Source organism: Poeciliopsis prolifica, unplaced genomic scaffold (genome assembly GCF_027474105.1).
Source record: "Poeciliopsis prolifica strain line A6 unplaced genomic scaffold, Auburn_PproV2 SCAFFOLD019, whole genome shotgun sequence".
Taxonomy (NCBI): Eukaryota; Metazoa; Chordata; class Actinopteri; order Cyprinodontiformes; family Poeciliidae; genus Poeciliopsis; species Poeciliopsis prolifica.
This window is the reverse complement of record NW_026562394.1, coordinates 8,653,452-8,676,397: the sequence shown is the minus strand read 5'-3', so window position 1 is coordinate 8,676,397 and position 22,946 is coordinate 8,653,452. Positions and strand designations below refer to the sequence as shown.

The window sequence follows — 22,946 nt, the reverse complement described above, 5'->3', positions numbered from 1 at the left end:
CATGACAAGCAATCTGGTATGAATGAAGGGAGTCGGTAAGTTTATCCAACCGTGAACAAACAAAATTAGCAACGTAGAATTTGCTGGGAACACCAGGGGTGCATATTATTTCTGAATCATTTTCAGTCGCAGGGTGAGCGCAGAGAGAGACGTTTTTCTATTCCAGTCTGTTACTGCAGCGACTGCAGGGAGAGACAGACCAATGACAAGCCCAGCATGTGTGTGTTGGTGATTTGCGATGGCAATGATGGAGCATGAAAACCGAAGTTGACACACAAAAACACGCACACTGTTTGAAAACAGATCAGCAACACGAATGGACCGCATGTGTCCGATTGGGAGCGACGCAAAGTGTCCGTATGTAGCTGATTGATCTGCTGATGTCACATTGCTGTAGGAGGGGAGTAGAAATCAATTCGTACTCGGAAGAGGAGAAAATCTGTCATAGAGTTGATGCTCCAAACGCTCGGCCGTTGACTTTGCTTCAGATTTGCATGGCTGTCTTCCACATTTGTTTGCACTTGAAAATGCAAGCAAGACCAAATCGGCACAGGACGCGGCTTCGTCAACAAGAAGTGAAGGGGAGGAAGTCGACTGAGGGGGAGTACCAATCGTCACCCAACAGCTGCCCCCTTTGGAGACATGGCCTAATAAAACAACCGGAGACGGAGACACACAGCCACACTGCTGTGATGTCAATGCATCATCAGGTCATCGCTCTATTCTTATCACAGCAGGGGAGGGAGCGGTAAGGATTGGGGTGGTGTGAAGGCCGGTGAACAATTCTGCAATGGAATCACTTGGCTTTGGGAATCAATAGCGGAGAAGATTAACACTCGATGTCGTGCATGAGGAAGAAGGAGGAAGTCGCATGTTGCTCGTTCGTCTCCTATCGTTTCCTTTCATGTCACATTCGGCCTTTGCTTCTGTAAGTGACAACAAGGCGACAGCAGCTGCCGAACTGCTGAGAGACAGAGAGAGAGGGACAGAGAGGCAACGAGGGTTCACTGTTGAGGCCAAGAGATAAAATAGGAGTAGCAGTGACCGGCCAAAACAGCTGATCAAGCAACGATAGCTCGACTTCCCACTTTAAAAGGAAAGACAGACTTCTTTGTGATACTTAACATTTCTGACTGACACGTATCACCTAAAATGTTGGCCATGTGACTCACCAAGGCAACACAAAGTCCGATGAAGCCTTCTTGGTGTCTTCTTTCATGTTCTTGCCTTTTGTTTTGGTTGTTGTCTTGTTGGCCTTGTCTCAGGCTTATTTCCATATATTTATTTATGCACCATCAAACTAGAAATACTCAGGAAACAACTCTGGTACTTTTGCACTATTTGAAATGTAAAAAAAAAAAAAAAATGGCCGGCCGTTCCTCACCACAACTTAGTCCTCTTTATTAGGAATACAAATTAAATCCAGTAAGGTCCAGTAATTCAAGCTTCTCTCTCAATTTTGAATTAAAGTAGAGCGTAAAACATTTGGAAAAATTAAATGTACATTTTAGATTGTAACAAAGGTTTGTCTTATATCTTCTAAATTATATTTAACACCATTACCTCCCCCAATATAAGTTTAGACCAGCAGAGACCATTGTGTGTCTACAGTAGGTATGTAGAAGTTTTTACTCCCCTGTAGGCCTCAGGCCTTAGCATTTTACCTAAGCCTGCTTCTATGTTGCACCCTTGAAGGCTGCTTACTGTTACATGCTCACATTCTGCATACCAGACAGTAAAAAGATGAAACTTCTGAATGTGCAACAGAACAAAGGAACCAGCACTAATTTCTCTAACCTCGCCTGCATCTGAGCGTGTCCAGCTGATGGCAGCGAGCTGCTGGGAAAACGTGTGCCTAATCGGGTAAGCTCAGCTTTGAATTGGCCAGGTCTAGGAACTGTGGATAAAGCTTTAGATTTCTGTGTGCAGAAATACTTATAAGCAGATTTTCTGCCAACCAGTTCACTGTACATGCTGGGATATGCTATGCCAAAACAAAATGGCTCTATAGACTGGACATTTACAGCATCTGTGCCAGCCACACTGATGAGTTTTTCTGTTTTGTACACCTGTGTTATTATTAATAAATAGAAAAGGGCTTCAGGTTGCTGGGATTTAGTGTGGTGTTGAGAGTTTGCAGGTTTAAACTGCTGAACAGAGCTACAATCGGGATCTTCTACTGGATTCATCTTGCTATGGGCAACATCGTTGTTGTTTCTGGTACGGCATAGTTATTACAGCATTTTTGAATGGAAAATATAGTAAATACCAGGGCAGGGGTGACAGCTTTTTCCTGTTAATTTGACATTTTTCATCACATGCCACTCTGGCTTTTTGTGTCTTACATCAACACCCTTTGTTCTTTGGCCTATTAAATAAACGGTGTGCTTCACCTCCTCCTGCTAGTAGCGTGCGCTCGGATTCTTCACGCAGACAACTGTGACATGTTGGGATGTGTGTGCCGAGCCGAGGCCATTAGTCTCACACGGTGGCTGTGGCCTCATTTCTCACGTCTCTAGCCGGCTGCGGCAGACTGACACCCTGTCAAGACCGGGGTAGAGTCCGTGTGTGTTTGCGTGTCTCTCTGTGTGTGTGCTGGTATCGTGTTTCAGACAAGGTAGGTTGGCCACGCAGGGAAGACGGCGCACTCGGTCTGTGAGCTGTTTCCCTGATTAAGCTGCCTCGCCCACTGTATATCCAGCCACGCTGACCCCAATAACCGTCTCCATGCTAAACCAGGGAGGTGTAATTACCATGCCAGCTTCCATTATGAGAGATAATTCAACTCATTAACTTTTGTAGTTTGCCTCAAAGCGCTTGGACACAATAAGCGCAGTATGCTACCAGGAGGGGGTGAAAAAATGTTCTCTCAGATTTCTCAGTATTCCTCACAAAAGGAGTCAAACTCCCCCCTTGATGGAAGGCAACACCATGCAGGTGAAACCCCCTCTCCTTTCTTCCATTAACCTTCCATACCCTCTGCACCCTTGGGCCTGTCCTCTCCACAGCTGTGTGAGACACAGTTACTTCAGATAGCCTCTGCCTGAGGGCCACACACACACACACACACACTCACACACACACACACACAGAAACCGTTCCATATTTCAGCAGCACGCTCAATTCAGGTCTGAAGGGCTCCGTCGGCTGGTCGGGCCCAAACCCTCCGAGTTCAACGAGCGCCCCTCTGCTCTGACAGCTTTGAGCTCATCAACCTCTCAGCTCCTGAGAGCTTTATGGGTCTGGAAGGACATATGTGCACAAAATGCGTGCGTGCTCGGTATAGGTGAGCACGCACCTCGTCGGTTTCTGTTGCGTAAGCTGCTTTTGGAAGCATCTGTGTTGCCAAATTGCACTGCAGAGGCTACAGGGTATTTTCCTTGTGTTGTTCCCGAGTGTGTAAACACGGGGTTAACACAACACATGGCAAAACAATAATTAAAGAAACAAAACAAAAACATTCAGGTCAGCGCTGTTGGGGAGAGATTGTAGAGAATTGTTTTTATTATTATCATTAATATTTTTACAACCCTCGGTCCACAGGTTTCACTGTATTATGTGGGGATTTTACATGACAGAACACACAAAGTGATGTGTAATTATTAAGTGTTAAAAATATAATGCATGCTTCTTAATATTTTATCTTAAAATCGTTTACCAATCAATTTGAAGCTCCTTAGCATGGGGGCATCATGCTAAGGAGGTTAAATTTTGGTTTTCTTTGTCAAAGTTGATTGTATTTTCATCTGCAACAAATAACGATATCCCACATCATTATTTGGCACAATGTTTAATTCCTAACAGGAAGTCCTGGTTGCTTTATCGCAATCTGATTGGTTGACGTAGGTTTTAGTACTGCGCTACACTGCCCCCTAGGTGTTTGGCATGTTTAAAACAATGTGCGTGTTTCTGTGGATGAAAGCTTTTCTGAAGTGATCCTGTGTGTACCATATTATTCTTTTAATCAATGTGGCAGAAATATTCATTTTTATAAAGACCTGACTAGAGACATAGAAGATCTCATTGTCATGTGCTCGATAAATCACACAGAAATAATAAGATGTTTGTGTCTATAAAGAAATTTAAAGAGTTCGGAGTTGGTTTATCTGGATTTATTGACATGCAGGCCTAAGAAGCAACTCTGCTGTGTGGTCGAGATGGTATTCCCCAAAGCAACTTGCCATTGACCTTGACACAAAGAAATTTTTTTGCAGTCTAAAGAAAACCCAAAGATTGTAAAAAAGAAAAAAATTCTTCCTTCAGCACGTTAAGTGACTCTCACTCAGCTGTTAGCTTAGTCTGTGACTTGCGGTGTGTGGTGAGTTTGACCTGGCAGCAGCGAATGAGTAACAACCTCTGCTGAGAGACAACACCCACCGCCTGCAAAACACCTACGTCTGCAGTTTGCGTTCCCAGGTGGAGCCGAGCTGCCGGGCCAGAGAGGATGGAGGAAAGGCAGAACCAGCCAGGTGCTCACAGAGGCGGGGATTGTTCCCGCTGAAGAAGGAAGCTGGGGGTGGGGAACGCCGGATGTGCAAAATGTAAACATCCATGTCCACACATCGAGCTGAGACTCGCTCGTTTCCAGGACCAGCATTACATCAGCCTCCAAACCTCTTCTTCGCACCTAAGTTCAGGGTCTGCACCCACCCAGCTCTCACAGCTCAAGGCCCCGACAAGCACAATTTCTCATTCTGGTGTGAGAAAAGGGTCACCCGGGTATCAGGGGCCAAGTGGAGTCCAGAGCAAAACAGATAGAGCCTCGTCACAGTGTGACTGAAACTCTAAGCTTGGGTTTATGGAGACCTTTCATTCACTTTAAAGGTATAGGGGATAAATTAGCTGTCTCTGCAAGTCAACAAACACAAATGTGCTTGAGCCTCTGCAAATGTGGGTCTGAGCACAGCAGACATAACAAGCCAATGAAAACAAAACACCCTTCATAATTTCTGGTTTCTCCCATACAAATGCAGAGGCTGGAGCAGGCCCAGAGCAGACAGAAAACTTTCTGCCACTCAGGGCAATTGCCGCAAGTTCACATGAGGAGTGGAAAGTACAAAATACACAAAGGATCAAGTAAAACCAGATTACTGTAGGTGTAAATGAGATTTAGAGGGTTAACAAGTGCCTAATTCAGTGAAAACACTTTACTTTTCCTGCTGGATATTTTTATCCCTAACCCGCCGTTCAACCAAAGTGAGTTTAGGAACGCCAAGTGAAGTGGAGTGAAACACTGGACTGTATTCTTTCCCTGCCTCAAACCTAAACCTGCCTGCTTGTCCTCAATGGCACGTTGTGTGCGGAGAGGTGCCCCCGGTGTTTGGCCGAGCCTGAGTACACAGGCAGAGACAAGACGAGGTCCTGTCCTCCAAAAAGAGGGCTTTGGACGGTATCTCCTTAGAAGATGGATTTATTTTGGGGTTCGGAATGGCACAGGAAGCCCTGCCCCAAACCGGAGTCGTCAGACTCTGGAAGCGCGCATACTGGAGCCGTGTTTTCCTCTCTGCCGCACTGACGCTGCCGGGAGGAAACGCTTCTACCACAAGTCTGTCGCTTGAGTTACGATGGGATCCAGTGGTGCAAGAGCAAAAACACAAAGAGCTTCATTTTCAGTCCAGCGAATAGTTCCAGGAGTCAGCTGAGGATGACATGTGCTTCAAAACTTTATATGTTTGTGCATGTAAGAAGTCTTGAAATCATGTACATTTTGAATCCAAAACTGAACGGTCAGAACTTCAACAATCTAGCCTTTTTTGAACAATGAATGCGCCATGCCTTGCTAGCATGTCAACACCACTCTTCAGTGTGGAAGTTGTTCCTGACTGAAGGAGCTTTTTTGCATCAGTGGGGTATTTAAAAATGAAAGAAGAACGTTATTTAAAAGAAAATGTGTTTTTATGGAAAAGTGAGATATGTCTGCCATTCATTCAATCAGTGTAAAGACTGTATTTTATTCATAACATTTAATTTTTAACCTTTGTCACAAATCAAAGAATGAAAAATTAATTTGGAAATGTTTAAGAAATCTTAGAGTCCTCCTTCTTTAGGGAATATGTATAGAAATTGATGCTTTAGCTATGCTAGCTGTACTAATTCCCAATATAAGATGCTATAGAAAGCATTTGGTCATTCTTTTATCTTTGTTCTATGTTTATTATTGGCCTTAACATTAATTTTAAATGTCAACTTCTAATTTTTGCATCTCTGGTAAAATGTTTTCTCTTTAAAACGTCTGTAAAGTTGGCATCCAACAAATTTATTTGAGTTTCCGATTAAAAAAGTGAAAACGTAGCTGCTGGATCTGCGTTAATACACAAATAATTTTTATAGGCTGAGATCAAAGCCAAAGATTTGGAGTTCAAACACTTGTTCATTGTCCCATTCTTTTAAAAATGACACTACTGCAGTAATTACAGTAATCACAGAGATATGCGTTCAGGATTGGAGCCACTGTTTTTCTTCTCATGTGTAATTAAGGGATTAAAGGAGAATTACCTGTTTGCAACAAGCCGGCTCCGCTGTCAGATACCTCATAGTGCCGCTGGATGTCGAGCAGAACGCCTGCACACGGGGACAAGAAGAAAACATAAATGTGGTTTCGAGGCGCATTGAGACACTTAATCACGACCACTGAAGTTGATCAGACTAACAGCACAATCCTGTCTGGCTTTATGGAAGGGTTTTGTGACTTTTGAAAGCTAAGGACTTTATCAAGAGGCTGTCATCCAGCTATAATCCATGAAGAGGAATGGATTTTTTCTTTTGTGCTGCAGGCTGCCGTACAGTGCTGAGCTTAAAGAAGACCAACCAGTGAAGTCTCTACTTCATGGTACTTAAGAACATTTATCTATGTGAGGTAATAAGTGTGAAATCTCCTATTTAGAGTAGAAAACATCCCATTTTTGTCTCTTTACCAACAGCTCTGGAAAAATTAAGAGCCCACTGCTCTGAATCCCATTGAAAGTCCTCCTGGTGTTTGCATAGTCTTGCATGAGATTAAGAATATTTCTGGGTAAAAATAGAAATCTTTCAGTGCCTAAATATTTGATTCCATTTCGTAAGGTCACTATTCGATTCAGAAACAATTCTTAATTCAATTTTTTTTTTCTATGTTTGTACTTTGTGGTAGACAAGCGAAAAAGACTGTAAACAAATAGCGCCTTTGTTTAAAGCTATTCTCTAAGGTTCTAGACTGTATCAAATTTCATCAGTTTACAGTAAAAACAGGCTCATGCATAAAATTCTGTAACTTAATTTACGAGTGTTAGGTTAGCCTAGCTGCCTGGTGTTTTCTCTAATAGGAAAATATCAAAGAACCAGTCAAAATACACACAGTAGGTGAGATGTCATTATATACTGGCTGAGTGGATGCTGAATACCATATGCAGTAAACTCGCAAATAGGAGCGGCAAAGATGTAGGATCGATTTTTCAGAAGTTATAGGAGTAGGAATTGCGATTCTCTACAGCATAGATTCTTCATCTGCACTTCTACAGCATCAGTGCACTCATTTGTCAACAAAACAATGTACACTACTGCGTTAAATAAGGCGATGCAGGAGTTATTCATCGACGACATTGAAATAGTGACGTTTGGTACACCACTGCTACTGAATGATCTGTTGAGTTTCACCAAAAACAAATCACAGAAAAATTTGTGCATATCCAACGTTTCCCCTTTAAGCAAAAAGCTCTAAACATACAAGCTGTTATATTTGAACATTTTGAACTCCCAAACCACTTTTTCTGCCATAAAATCTCCCAGCACACACACACACACACTTTCTACGTCATTAAACTCTCTCTGACTCATGTAAACAACTCAGGAAAGCAGGACAAGTTTTCTAAAACGTTTTTAGTTTTATTTGATGACAGTGAAACAGACTGCATGCGGTTCGTGGATCTGGTGGCCCTCGTCAGTCACACAAACATGCAGAAGTAATTAAACATCACACTGGCATGAGAGAAACCATCGGGCCTTTGAAGACATTTTAGTCCTTTTACTGTAACCCAAGATTCAAAAAAGAAAAACTGCACCGACGTTTTAATGAAGTGAACGGCACCCCGCGCTTGGCAAACTCTCGGGGCAGGGTGCAGATGAAAAGTGCTGAATATCTGCACATCACAGCATTATGACTTGTTTGTGTTGATTACAGGTATGCAGGGGGAAAAAAAGGTCTCAAGTCTTTTAACACGTCATAAACATCTGAAGATCGCAATCAGGAAAGAGATAAAATCAGAGTTAGGGAAGATTTCTGTATGGCTGCCGTGAAAGTTGAAGCGTCAGGAAACAAGAAGCAACAAATGTTGCTTCTCCTAAGAGCACCAGCTTGAAAGTTTCATATATTAATTTTTTTCATCAGGATAGAAAGCAAGCAAGAGTACTATCTAAGCTGTAAATTCCAGCAGTCCAAATAAAGAGTGATGTGCTTGGCAGAGCAGCTGGCAGACCGGCTTTAGGATTGCAACATGGCTCATGAAAAAGGATAAAAAAATACATAAATAACACCCTGAAAAGCTTGTCTGCTGCGCACACCATCGCCAAGCAAACCCGGTCGCTTGCAGGCCAGCTGAATCTCTGGAAAGACTTTCTGTCCTTCGTTATCTCGGGGGGGGGAAAGAGTGAGAGAGAGTCTACTTTATCAACAAGAACAGAAAGTCCACTGACCACAACCGGCACCGCATCCCTGACAACGGAGGGAGGCGGTGGGAAGCAGGTTGCAGGTGCACATACCAGTGATCTGAGTCAGATCAGCAGCTTGACATTCCTACAGTGCAGGAAGCACATTTCAGGTATACAGTAACTCGCAATAACTTAAGGCAATAACTCGCCTTAAGTTTGCTCTTTTGGGTTTCGGTGGAACACATCGCTCACTGTTAACGCAAAGAATCAGACGATGGCTTCGCTGTGTCTGAGGTGTGGTGTCTGCTAAAAAGGCGAGGCTTTAGAAGGACTTAATGTGACTTTGAATGCTTCCTGAAGAGTTAGCAATGTTTTAGAAAAAACTGCACAGTTGTAAAGACTAATAAATATGAATTCAAGTGGAGTCAAGGATCCAATAGTGTTCCAGTTATAGCTACAGTGTGTGAGTGAATCTACTCACTAAACTTTCGATAACATGCTAATGAAACACACATGTGGGTTTGCGGCACCGTTCTCATGCTGGAAAGCCAGAAGAACAGTCGAGCAACAAATACAAAACAACAAATAAAACATGTTTTTGGGCAAACATGGGGGAAATCCCCAACATGTGTGACTAAATACTGCGCTCATGATTCCTGAAATTATGATGCGACTGCAAAAGAGTGCCTTAATGAAACAATAAATAAATTTAAAAAAAGATTAAAATACCAGCTATGCAGTATTTTACTGACAAATGTGGCTTCACCGACACGCCCGCTGCAGACGCAGTAGCTGCAACATGGTCTCTGTCCACCCTGTCAAACAGCACCAAAAGTGTAAAACTACAGCTGTACAGTAATTAGCCTTGACTGTTAGCCCACCTCCTCACCCTATTACTGCTACACCTCCCCTCTCCACACACACACCCATACATCTGCTGTGATGAGGATTCCTGCACCAGATGGTGGAGCGTCCCTCCTGGACACGGTGTGGGTTCGTCTGAGCCACACCCAGCCAGTTCTTACAGCACAATTACCAGGCAATTACTCAAAAAAAAAAAAGAGTTAACACAGCAGGCGGTGTGTTCCTCACCCTGACACCGAGTGCAGATCTGGAGTTGTAGACTGAACTGAGCAGAGCGGCTACAACCACTAAACCGCCCTCCACCCCAAAAAAAGCGGTGACCGTAACATGAGAAGGACAGAAACCGTGAGAGTAACTGTTGAGCAACTGATAAAAAGAAAACAAAACGCAACAACAACAACAAAAAAAGATGGAAGGCAGATTAAAGCCGTCCAGTGGGTTGCATGAGTTTCAAGTGCAATGGGCCGTGCAGTGAAGTGAGTTAATCTGTGGGGGATTACAGAGAAGCAGCAGAGACTGCGTGTAGCACGTCAACGCCGTCTGCCGTGTTTCCACTACTTCACATTCAACTGGTTCTCCTGATGATCAGTTTCTGCCCCGATCCGCCCTGCAGCCTTTCAGTGGATCTTGATCTTTATTCGCTGCTTCAACCTCTGTTGAAGCCCAGCAGCGCTGCTGCAGTTCAGTTGCCATGACGATGGTGTATGTGAGCTGAAGGAGATAAAGGTCAAGAGAAAGGAAGGCAGTTTTTTTTTTTTTTTTTTTTTAATAGCTAAACTGAGTTTATGAGAACTCAGGTGGATGTGCAACATTTGATGGTAGAAAATCTCAGAGCGATGCAAAAAAAAAAAAAAAAAAAGAATTGATATTTCCAGTGTGGCTTCGTTCCTTAAACGTCTCATATCTAACCTTGTAAAAGTATTTATCCCTTTCACATTTTGTTTCATTTTGTCACGCTGCATACAGCAACCTCTATGTATTTTTACATTGTATTTGGCAAAAGAGGACTTTACATAATTGTAAAGTGAAAGGTTTTCAAATTGTCCTCTATTCAAAGATCTGAAAAGTGCGGTGTGGATTTGCATTCGGCAAATAGTCGAAACTCTGTTACTGCACCTTTACTGCAATTTGTTGCACCGAAGCCAAATCAGTTTTTGTATCCTGGTGAAATAAGGGTTATATTAAAAAAAAAGAAAAGTAGCTCAAACTCAGTCAGATTATACAAGCTGTTGGATCTGTGAACATCAGTCTTCAACTCTTTCCACTGATCGTCTGGACTTTGACTGGGCCATTCAAGTACATTGCAAAGATTTGATCTAAATATATATTTGGTGAAGCCTGAACACAATCGGCTTCATTGTAAAATAAAATAAAAATGATCTTTAATCTGAACAGAGGAATCTTCTTCAACATCTCATCCATGTCCTAAACCCGTTTTGTGACTTCTTATTTATGAAGGCTTTCTTCTAATAGGCTGCCATCACGGCCGGATTTTAAAAAACGAGGGCCCAAGGGCTGGAGCCAGTTTTGGTGCCCTATTCTAGAAAAGAAAAAAAAATAAAAGAAAAAACCTCTTACTCACTAAATCACAGAATGCTAATATTTCGTAATTATTTGCAGGTACACAAATTGTTGGATGGTGGCAAATGGCTCCATATTGGTCGCATAAAGTGCACGTCATGCAAAATGTGCATGAGGTGCATGCGCCAATGCAGGTTGGTTATTGGGGCTTCAAAAATACATCGTTCTCTCTGACCTGCTGGTCTTCATGCCGCAGGCCACACTGTCCAACTTCAGTGCACCTGCTTCCTAAAACACCTTGAAGTTTCCGACAGTGTGACGTGACAAAGCGTGAAGAAAAAAAAAAGAGCAAAATCCAAACGGCTTCGCAGTGTGAGCTTTGTGTGCGCAGTGCGACGCCGAAAGCAAGAGGGGAAACATCCCAGGAATGCGGCTCTTCCTGACGGCTCACGCAAACACCTGCTGCTGCTACTGCTGCTGCCTTCATTCAAGGTGCTCAGCGCCACTCCCTTCCCCTCGCGCGCCTCCCACTCCGCGGCTCAGACTGAAGATGAAACAGTAAAAAAACTACTCACGAGGCGTTCAAACTGCTCCCGTTGGCCTATTTTGTGACGTCAGGTTCACGTCTCCCGTGAACACCAAAAGCCCTCTTTCACGAAACGATTGGCGCGAGAGCCGAGCACTCGCGTGTGCGCGTGCGTGCGCAGAGGCGGCACGTCGCAGTTAAAACGCAGCGAGGAGGCCGGGCGGCTCGCGCTGATTCCACCCGCTCATAAAGCGTCTTTATGAGCGGCAGAGCTGGAGGATAAATGGCTCAAATCGCCGCGCGCTGCCCGCGCCACAAGTGGCACATTCAGCGCAAAAAAAAAAAAAAAAAAAAAAAGAATGGTCGCCGATCATTCGGAGATATGAATAGTACGTTTTGTGACTGCGACCCAAACTGTTGATTTACTGCCGGGGTGGAGGAGGTGGTGGTGTCGGGCGGCGAAATAAATCCAAATGGAGGCACGAGACAACAAACACGGCCAACCCAGACCGACACGCAGACAGGCCCTCCAGAAGCTGGAGAGAGGGCAGGTTTCATTTCCAAATCCCCCTCCACCCCCCAGGAGGGACATGCCGGGATCTGCAGCTTCTATTGCGTCTATTTCTGTTCAGGGAAACTAGGCTAAGAGCAAGAGGAGAATCCAGTGTAAGAGAGAGACCCTGATAGGACTCAGCGGCTACATAGAGTCTGCCTTTGTTTCCCTCAAAGCTCTTTTTTTATTGTTAGTTCCATTGTTTGGTGTATATGTCTGATTGTTCCCCCCTTTTCCCTCCTGGTTTCACAAGCAGATGGATGGAAGTCATTCATTCTGGCCGGAGAGAGCCGAGCAGCGGTTGAACCGCTCCTGCTGATGTGGGCCAAATCCTCTCCTGCTAGAAAAGGGGGTGCTCCCTTCTCTTCCTGAGTCGACCCCGACAGTATAAATAGAGCCTGGCAGGGAAGTCGGCAGGGTAAACATAATGAGTGAGGAGAAAGCGCTGCCTTTCTGATTGTAAACCCGGACTGCTTTTTTTTTTGTTTTGTTTTGTTGTTGTTTTTTTTTGGTAGGGAAGCGATTCCAGCGCCTGAGAAGGAGAGAGCGGAGGCAGGCCCGAGGCTTCAGACTGAAGTCGAGGAGAAAGCCGACCACAAATATGCCCGACTGCGGCCGGCGGGCTCCTGACCGACTGCTCTCCTCCCTTTGCCATGTGGCTACAGAGGGAGGAGGGAGCAGTTTTTTCCATTCCACTTCCTTCGCCTGCCACACAGAAAGGAAACGTGCTGCAGATGTCTGGGAAACGCAGCCGTCCGCATGGGAGGGCTCCAGAGTTCATGCAAGAGGATGGATTCCCCCTCTGTCTGCAGCCAGAGGTGGGAACGAGTCTCGGGACTTGCTGGGAAGTGAGCGTGGACGGAGGAAAACAAAGCTGTTGCATTATTTTAGATGAAAAGTCCCCGGCTGATCGCCAGTTGCTGAGCAACCGTATCAGGGCCCAGGGTTACATACCAAGGTGTACGTAGCTTTAGTTTTGCATCAGAATGTTCTTCTCCTTTTCGGGAGATGTTGGAGAAAATGCCAGAAAAACTAAGAGTTTTCTCCTCTGTCACCTTTTGCTGCACACTGCTGCTCAACTGGCTTAAAGAAGCAAACTTGTCCCTTTATAGCACCATCAAGTGACTAGGTTAACGTCAGCTGTTATAAAAATGCTGTATATATCAGACATAAATATAATTTAAGGCCTTGAAATTGGGGCTCTGTTGCTTTAAGAACTCTGTCTCTTTCTGAAAATCTACCTTCAGGAAGTCTTCACATCGCTCCTCTGTTAACAATGTAGCTCCTACAATGAGCTCAGTATGATGCACAGTTTCACCAAGTGTTTGCTAATTGCTGCTGGCTAGTCTGAAGGAGCGAAGTGGGGTGAGTTAACTGCAGCTCCCAAAGCCCAAAGCGAGGCCCGACCAGGTGTTTTGCACATCTGAATGGTTGCCACGGGAGACATAAAGGATTTCTCAAACATGCATCAGAGAATCAAGGCCAGGTGTGTTTTTGATGAGGTAATATCATTATAATATGTCGATTTTACCTAATGCGGCCCCCTGTAATTACATGACAAATTCAGCCGCTTAGAAATATCTCCCGTTGCCCTGGTCTGAACTCTAAATATAAAACTGTACATTTCAACTTAAAACAGCAGAACGAAAGCTAACAGTGCAAATCCTTTGATAAAGTCAAACCAAACTGATGTCAGTCCAGGTCAGGTGCGTCTTGCATCCAAGTGTCACTTGTTTTGATGACTAACAGTGCATCCAGCAGCCTCGTTGCCTGAGGGCGGAAGTTGCTGCACATTCTGGTTGTTCTTGATTTCCACATGTTTACATATCTTCAGGAAGAGGAGATAATAAAGTGTACACGAAACAAATGTCATGAACACGACCAGACATGTATCAACGCAAAAGCCCACAATGATCTATATTCTTCTAGCCTGAGGCCGTTTCAGCTGTCATAACTCCTGAACGCTGGAATGTATTTTGATTCTTGGGGTATAACACTGCATCGCGATCCTCCAGCTAAGACTCATCATAACTCTTGAGTCATTTTTCATTCTACTAATTCACTGATGAAACCTAGAGCTTCAGAAAAAACCCCAACTTTAAATCATGATCTATTTATCTGAAAACCTTTTTCCAAAGACAAGCGGCTATTGCAGCAACCAAGCTGTGCCGACCTTTGTCATCACGCGAAATCGATTTGAAGGCTTCTGGCTTTACCAGACTTACCGCTTCAATTAATGGCTCTTTTCGTTTGTCCAACTAATTTTCCATCACTAATCAAAAGCTTGCGCTCAGCTCAGGGGCAGCGTTGCGTTAGTCCCTGCCAATCCATGCTAAATATTTGATAGTGCTGTTGTGGATTTGCCGTAAAGCATCGACGGGAGCAGACCGAACCTATTGCTCATCAATAATACATCCAGGGTGCTACAGCCCGGCTTGTTCGGGTGAGATAATGCATTAGATGTTTAGGATAGAAATGCGGTGAAGCGAAGCAAAGGTATTTGAGATGTGATGGGACTCTCTGATTGCGCCGGCATAACCATGAGCTTCGCTCGTTCGCACCGGCGTCTCCCAGGAATACTGAGCGGCAGCTGAACCCGACCTTAAACGTGGATCTGAAGGAAGGTTATTTAGGGAGGATTCTTCAGGCCTGGACACATTAACCGGAGATAATCATTGGGGAGAGAGAGAGAAAGAGGCACCAAATGGAGGGTGGATCGACACATCAGAGAAGCGGCAGTGCGGTCAAGTTTGCATCAGCACCCAGAAAATGGGATTTATATCCAGTTTAGAGGCAAATAAACTGAAGTCTAAGCCTCCATAGGCTTATTTATTAGCCTATATTGCAAGAATACTTGTGAGTATAGGCCATTTGAGGGAGAGGCATGTCAACATTTGCAAAACAAACCACAACATCTGGGTAAGATGATAATCTGACCCATATAACCATCAGTTATTCTCAAATTTCCCTAATAAGTCCTTCAAGACAATAAATAAAACTATTCTGCATATTTAACCTGCATCAGCTACCTTGGCCGAACAAGGCGGGCCGAGCCTGTCCGCGCACATGCTAGCATCGAGCGCACAGCCAGCGTCAGCACATGTGTGTGTTTGTCAGTAATCCCACTGCTTTTTACATAACGGTGCAGAGGATTAAAGTCATTATGTAGTGTTTTTAATGAGATTTCATTTCTCCTCTGGTTTCACTCCAGCAGCGACTGAAACATCCTGCTCCCGGAGAGCGTCTTTGACAGCACGCGCGTTTCGTGCTATCTGTTTCCACGAGGCAGGCTTAATTATTAGAAGAAGCACCGCTCTCTCTGCAATAAAGCAGATGAACACGGTTATTTAAATAATAGCTGGCTAAATACAGTCATCCTTTCAGAGTCGCCGTTGGCGTTAGCTCTCGTGTGCCGCGACTGGCTGGGATGTTTTAGGCAGCTGCGTAAGATACGAAAGACTTTATGTCCAACCAGACTCAACTATTTAGCTCCTCCACTTGATTTGACCACAACTTGAGCCTGTCTTTTTGGGGATCTTCTACAGGAGCCCGCAAAGCACAACAGGCTCAAAATGGATTCTGTTTAGCATTTTCAGCTCAATTGAGCTTTTTAGTGGCACAAAGTGTCTTTTTTTCCCTCCTCGGGATAATTGCCACACTTTAGCCGTGAAGAATAACAAGGCTGAAAAGGTCCAAATGCTTCTACACCATTAGTAAGTAGTATGATGATTTTGTATTCTCTTATCCACATAGAAACTTTGAATAACCTTTCATTAATTTACTTTAGAAGTACGAGGAGAAAGATGGTGAAGGGAATCTTTTGTTCTGTATTTATTGTTGAAGCGACTCAGAGCTTTAGAGGTCATATCTCTGATATTTCTAATCAGGTGAGATTTTGAAGTCTCACCTGATTAGTCGTTTCTTAGATTTACGTGATTATTGATTAGGATGCTTTCCTTTCCACCGCCAACATTTCTGTCTTGCCTAAACGCAAACGTAGGGTGTGTAAGCGAAGTAAATTCCTCCTGGCGTGGGAAAACACCTCAGGGCAACTTTTTTTCCCACCCCTTTTCTTTTTGTGTCTCTCAAACCGCACCATCTTCCCTCAAGAATAACTCGGATAGCTACAGCTACCCTCAGGTAATCCTCGATTAGCAAGCACATGTCAGTCAGTGGGATTAACTAAACACATGAAACGTTGGGAGGGGATTCCTGCTCTTCTGTTGTTGCTGTCAAATAAAATTCCATTATATTTGTGAATACAGAGTGCAACAATGACCTCAGTTAAAAGGTGATGACATATGTGGTTCCTGCAGTGTTTTGGATTGAAAAGGTAACTTGGTGTTTTTGATGTGTGTGCACAGCAACCTGTTTTTTTGTTGTTGTTGTTGTTGTCGACAACTCAAATGTCTTGGGACCTGAAATCGACGACAAGACAGAAAAAAAACAGAGCCGGCGCTTTAAGTGCATCTGCGCGAGCGCGAGCCCACCTTTGACCCCTGGCCATTAACAGGAAGATCTGAGACTCTGACAGAGGTCAGCGGCCTCATTCAGACCCGCTTCTTCCGAACCGAGACGTGCGCTGAGCGGGGCAATGAAAATCCTGCCGACAACATGACAGACGCCGACGCATCGAGTCAAAACAATAGCTGATGATGAAATATGTGACGAGGCCCAAAAACAAACAGGAGATTATTCATGTTTTGACGGATGGATATGTATGGGGATTTACGGCTCCTTCCCCCCGCCCCCTGCTGAGCTCCAGCTTTGGCTCTAATTGAGGAAAAGATTAAATTTTGCTTCCAGGACTGAAGGCTTTCTCAAATATAGGAGCCGCCGTGAATACACACTTCAAAAATATTATTCCAGCAGCGGTCAGGACCTTCAGGAGCCGAGGGCTAATATTACTCCGCGCTGTGTGGGTCCGCCTTCACAGCCGCTGGGCGCGACTCGAACTGCAAGGAAGGGTCGACATCAGAGCCCACATCCTCGACGGAAATAAAAATTTAAAAAAAACCCTGAAGATTTCCCAGAAAAATTCAATTTCAGCTTATCTCGGGACGGGGCGGAGCCTGACCTGCTGCTCTGTCGATCGATATTCGCTACGTGGGTTCCCATGGATACAAACACGGGTTGCGCAGTGTGCCGTTTCCATTCCTTCATCGCACATATCAGCAGTCTGAGCAGAACCCCGGGGCTCGGGGGAAGCATTGAGTCTGACCTTCACCACGCAGAGAAGTCCTCTTGTTGTGTCGAAATAGATGTGAATGTCAAGGGCTGCTGGAGGACAGAAAAACAAAGTCCGTGTAGAGGGAGATATCAGACGTCTGTAATAATCAGAGATATCTCGCCTTCTGGATTGTTATGTCAAAAATCCAGAAGATATCTTTTCTACTATCAGCGCAGAATGATGGAATCCAGGGAGAGAACGTTTTCTTATCTTTTAGGAAGGGATGAGCCGCTCGTTTAGGAAATCATGTCGAAATCAACAAACTGACCAACAAATCTGCCGTGCTTCCTTCCTGCGATCTCCCCGTCTGCACGAAGAGGCCAATTTTGACATTTTCTCCAGGAAAGCTCTCTAATCTTTGCAGACAATGACCCAGGAAGGGAGGGATGCAGTGTAAACTTGGGACATGACTGACAATCCCTCAGCCTTCGCTCGTGGTGTCACGCCGACGGTACTTAGAGATTTTTGTTTTAAAAACAACCTCAGGGATTGATCTGTGTATACTCTGTGATCATTTGAGACGCTGTAATCCTAAAGCAAACTCTTTTAAAGTAAAGGAAACACATCCTCCCTCTCTCTATATCAACACACACACGCACGCACACACACTCCTGTCATGACAAAGGAGAGGTCAGTGATTATCAGACTGACACTTACCTCACATGTCAGAGATCAGTGGGGGACTTGAGGAAGCGCTGACAAGTGGACTCGTCAGAAATAGGAAGCGCAAACTACATCAAATCTAAATATTCAAACGAAAACAAACACTTGGACAGCAAAGAGGCCATCGAAAGTGTCTTAAAAGTCAGGAGTTTTTTTTAAACAGCTCATTTTCCAGACACCAGAAAACCTTTTGCCAAAAACCGACCGAGTGTTTTTTTGTTGTTGTTGTTTTAGTACTTGTGTTGTTTGTAGAAGCGCTAGAGGCCCAAATGAAAGTACAAAAACATTCAACTTGTTAATTTTGCATAGCAGGTCCGCTTTAAGTTCAGCCTAAATAAGACCAAATTTGAGAATGCCCTCTTCGACAGACAATTGGGGATAATCTCGCGCTGCGGTCGTTTTTCGGGTGGAGAAAATGCTAAAGTATGCAGTTCTGTGTCCGTCTCCTGGCACCAGGACGCTCCATAAAGCTACTGAAACTGAAAGGCTAAAAGTAGCATAACATCCTATATTATTTAGTAAATGGATGCAGTGGTGTGAACAGAGGAGGTGCCGTCACACTCGCATACGGTTGTTTGTGGTCTTGCATTAATATCCCTCTAAAAAGCAGTCAAGGAACCAAATCGGCATGCGCAAAGCCCTGCGGTTACCAACAACACTGAGGTTGCTCAGATGAATCCATGCTGTTGGTATGCGGTGTGTTAGCACACGCTAATATAGCTCTGTCAACATCTCCAGTGGGACTCTTCGAATTACCAAAGAGGAACAGTGGCAACTTATTTTGTGCTGAAAAGGATTTTTTGCCTCATTTGCCCCTCAGTCAGTCTGCTGCGTGCTCCGCAAACAAGGCCAGATAAAACTGTCCTCTTAACACGATGCAACGTGCAGCGAGCCCCTCAGAACTGTGATGACGGCAGCGGCGGCGGCAGCGGGCGGCGGCAGCGGCAGCTCTTGAAGTGACCGTCCGCGAAGCCAAGAAACGCTGCTTTTATGGCAGCCGGGGTCAAGGGGTGAAAAGCCGCTGCGATGGAAAGCGCCTCTGCTTGATGGCAAAATCTGCAGCAGCCACATGAAAGGGTCTCCGCTGGCCCAGGGAGAAGTTCTGCCTAATTCCACTGGTTACTATTACAGACGTCTGCTAAATCGGAGCCTAAGGAACACACAGACTGTTTTCTCACAGTGGCGGCACGTTAGGTTACGAGTTTAGAGGAATATCTGTGGGAAACCAGTCTGGAAAAGGTCCAACTGGTAGGAAGTCGTGTCAGTATTAAAGACTTTTACTTCAACAAATGTGGCCCTAGATTTTTTTTTTTTTTGTTTGTTTTTTTGCTGTTGGTAATAAAATAATAAGCATTTAAGTACAGTAAAAAATAAAAATAGCCGAAGAAAATTTTAGTTTCTTTTCTTCTTTCTTTCAAACAGGGCAAGGCAACCTTATAAAGTAAATTACTAGAGGCCCCCCTCCATCTTTTTAATGTCTCAGCTGTTGTTCGGGGAGCGAGGAGGGACTTTAATGTGAACGCTATAAAACAAGAGAGGGTGAAATTGGGGAAACGAGTGACGGGTGAAACCCCCCCAACGCAGCTCCAGCAGGGCCCGGTGCAAACTCTCACACTTTTCCAAAAGCCCTCTGTGACGTTCCGAGCTTTGTGTTACCGAGAGGATCCGATCTGCTGTGATTCTGACACACACACACAGCGAAAAAAATAAAAACAACGGGGGTGTCACACAGAAGCATCATTTTCTACTTTTGGATCAGAGTCGATCTGATTTATTCACAAATTTCCCTGACGAACTCCTACGCCGCGTTAACTTCTCTTCTTCTTTGGTCTCGGTGGAACTGAAAGTAGACGAAGAGTCTCGCTTGGGGATCTCTGCTACAGCAGTGGAGTCTGGGAGAGCACAAGAATCTTTCTACATTTTTGTCACACTACACCTACAAACTTGCCTTCTTCTGCAATGATCAAGATTTTTTTTTTTAACAAATAAAAACTTTAAAACGGAGGGGAAGCTGTTAAATTGAAACGCTTCAAAACAAAACAAAACTCTGTCTGAATCAAGCCGGGCGACCGAGTTGTGTGATCAGAGGAAAACAAAACTGAATATTTTGTTTGGTGCAACACAAACTAGCGGTCGGCATTTATCGTATTGTTAATCCTATATAGTGAAAAAGAAGAAATTTCAGAAAAAACAAATCTGTTATTGGTGTTAAATTAAGAAAAAAAAAAAACTGATCAATATAATTTTTGCTACTTATTTTTCCATGTCTTACTCCACCAACGCATAAATACAAAATATGATACATTTATATTACTGTAGCGATATAGTCACACTTTTTTTTTTAAGTAAGTGGCGTCCTGAAGAAACCCATTTTGTTTCTCAGGAACAATATTTGCGTATGAATGCTGTGCCGTGCAGAAACAGCTGTAATTAACATACATTTTTTCAATCATGATCCTCACTGTTATCACTACACTACCACAAAATATCGCAATAAAATTCCTAGTCCATATCGCCCACCTCTGTTCACCACTCTGGGAAACTCCAGTCAGTCAGGAAGAGCTAAATGTGGGTCAGTCCAGGTGGAGAAGAAGCTAATGGAGGTTCTTTGAGCTCGAGGTGAGAATGGCAACGCAGAGGAAGGCCTCAGGCCGACGTAAACGCCGACTATTCGGAGGCACAAACTAAACTGGACGAAGGTAATGGGAATGAATCTGACTAGCCGGTCAGGCAGGATAGATAACTGATTTTTTTTTTTTGTACACTTATAAAAGAGCTTGTCTTAAGAGGATTAGAACCGCCGGCACATCTGTGTCTAAAGCTAAGACGCCACAGGTTCACATGCAACGTCCCGGCACGCGTCCCCTAGAGTGCGACTGTGCATTTCGGAGGTATTCCTGATGCAGTTCGTCTTAACATGACAGCACACGTGTTGATCTCCTACTTCCCGATATTTCCTCCCAGCACAGACTAGGCAGCAGTCGGTACCCCGAGAACATCATCTCGGGTCGGCACGCAGGCGAGGCGGCGGGACATAACGCTCATCGGGGCTTATTTACTTAAGCAGCAAATAACTTTAAGTGCAGCGCGTCTGCCTCTTGTGTCCTCATATTCTCCGAAGTAGAAGAAGAAGAAAAAAAGCAGCTAATCCCCGCTTTATGATAAGCTGTCGAGGAGCCCGGACTGTCTGCTATAGGGACCAACTCCGGGATTTAAGGTTTCAAAGCCACCTCAAATTAAATTAAACACACAGTGCTCCCTTTTAAGCCGAGGAGCTCTTAGACAACAGGAATATAAGTGGCTGTGGGCCGAGACTGTGGGCTTCGTTTAGGTGACCCAGCCGGGCCACCATAACTCATAACTGATTTTTTTGGGAGCATAACTGATTTTTTTGGGATGCAGTGGGAGCAGGCCTGAGCCAGCTCCCACTGCATCCTTTCCCTCACCATTTGCATTTTGAAAACGGGGCAAGAAAGGAAGCGACTGACCTCGGACGTCGCCAGACACTTTCCTGTTTCTGCCTCATCTCGGCTGTAACACGCCCCCTCTGCACAGGCTTGTTTGACCCGACCCAGAGCGCCCACTCAGTCCGACCCGAGCCTGACGTCCGACTCGGAGCTTGTGGCTTTCATTCCTGGCCTCCTTCTCTGTTTCTGAAACCCAACAGTGGTCTCTTTTGCAGCTGTCCGCACTTGGATTTGGCCCGTTACAGTAAGTGTGTCTGAGCAAAACCAGATCTCTGCGTCAATGCCAACTCCACAACAGCAACCAGTGGAAAGTGAGGAAATCTGAAGCCTTTGCAGCCTGTAGCTCACAGAAAGCCATGTTAGAAGTAGGTGGGATGAGCAGGTCAAACGATGCTCTGCAGGAATCTGTAATTTGTCAGAATTTATGATCAAATGCTATGCAGATTTTGTTTTTCTCCCCGCTAGCGCCACGCTGAGATCTCCCAGCCTCGGTAAGCAGTAGCTTAACTCTCAAATAATTGCAATGTTTTGAAGCTGCTGCTCCCCTCCCTCATAAAGTGTGTCCCAAAGTCTCGACACAAAGCATACTGGCAGTAAATCTATCCAGAACCAGTTCAAAACAACCTCCGGTTTAAAAAAAGAAGAAAGAAAAAAAATAGGCATTGTGACTTTACTCTTTTGTGGTTCCTAAACCACCAAGTTCAACCGAGTTCACAGAAAACTCCGGACGGCAGCTCTAAAGATTGGAGTCATGGCGTCGCTGCCCAACACTGGTAGGTGCGATTTTCCCATCATTGTTGTGGCTCAGAACGGCCGTACTCTCCAGAATGGTCACCGAGTGTCTCTGTGACAATGCTTCAGTGATCCCCACACACTACACTAAAGGCTGCTGGTACAAAGACCTTTTGACGCTGATGTTGTAATGATGGGGATGTGTGTGTGTGAGGGAAATCACTCTGGTTCAGCTCTGCCAGCATTCAGCGTCCGCTTGCCACTGCAGCAGCCGGCCCCTCCCCTCACACGTCCCATCATGCATTCAGCCACTCTTGAAATGCACTGGAGAGTCTTCGTGTGTGTGTGTGTGTGTGTGTGTGCGTGTGTGTGTGTGTGTGTGCACTCATCCCTGCTTAATTGACATTAAGATCTATGAGTCGGGGTTGGTGCTCCGGGTACCTGCTCCGGAGAGAAGTAGTAGGAAGCAGGTTCGGGAGAAACAAAAGAAATCGAAGCCACACACGTGCGCCCGTTTGGAGCTGGCTCTCGCCGGCTAATTACTGCTGCAGCACTGCTCACGCTGCAGAAAAAAGAAAAAAAAACCGCTTAAAGAGGAGGGGAAAATCCTACAGATGATGTTTTGTGTGTATTAGCTGCTGTTGGATACACGCGGCTGCCGTTAGTCGCTCTGTGTGTGTTGGCAGGATCCACTTGCTGCCCTTGCAAAATGCGAAAACGCTCCAGCAAGCGTTCAGGTGGCGGCGTTTGGGCGGTGACCCCCACGGC

At 44.8% G+C, this 22,946-nt stretch overlaps 1 protein-coding gene across 11 annotated transcripts in view; it reads right to left on the bottom strand.

The window, feature by feature from the left end:
- The window catches only part of spns2 (SPNS lysolipid transporter 2, sphingosine-1-phosphate), a 70,840-nt gene that overhangs the window by 41,239 nt on the left and 6,655 nt on the right, over positions 1–22,946 (bottom strand). For all 11 annotated transcript variants that reach the window (XR_008606869.1, XM_055043546.1, XM_055043544.1 and 8 more), the window contains one exon: positions 6,496–6,561. Coding sequence is in view for 10 of the 11 variants with exons in the window: in XM_055043546.1 (XP_054899521.1) it covers positions 6,496–6,561 (66 nt within the window). In the remaining variant the exon portion in view is untranslated. The remainder of the gene's footprint in view (positions 1–6,495; positions 6,562–22,946) is intronic.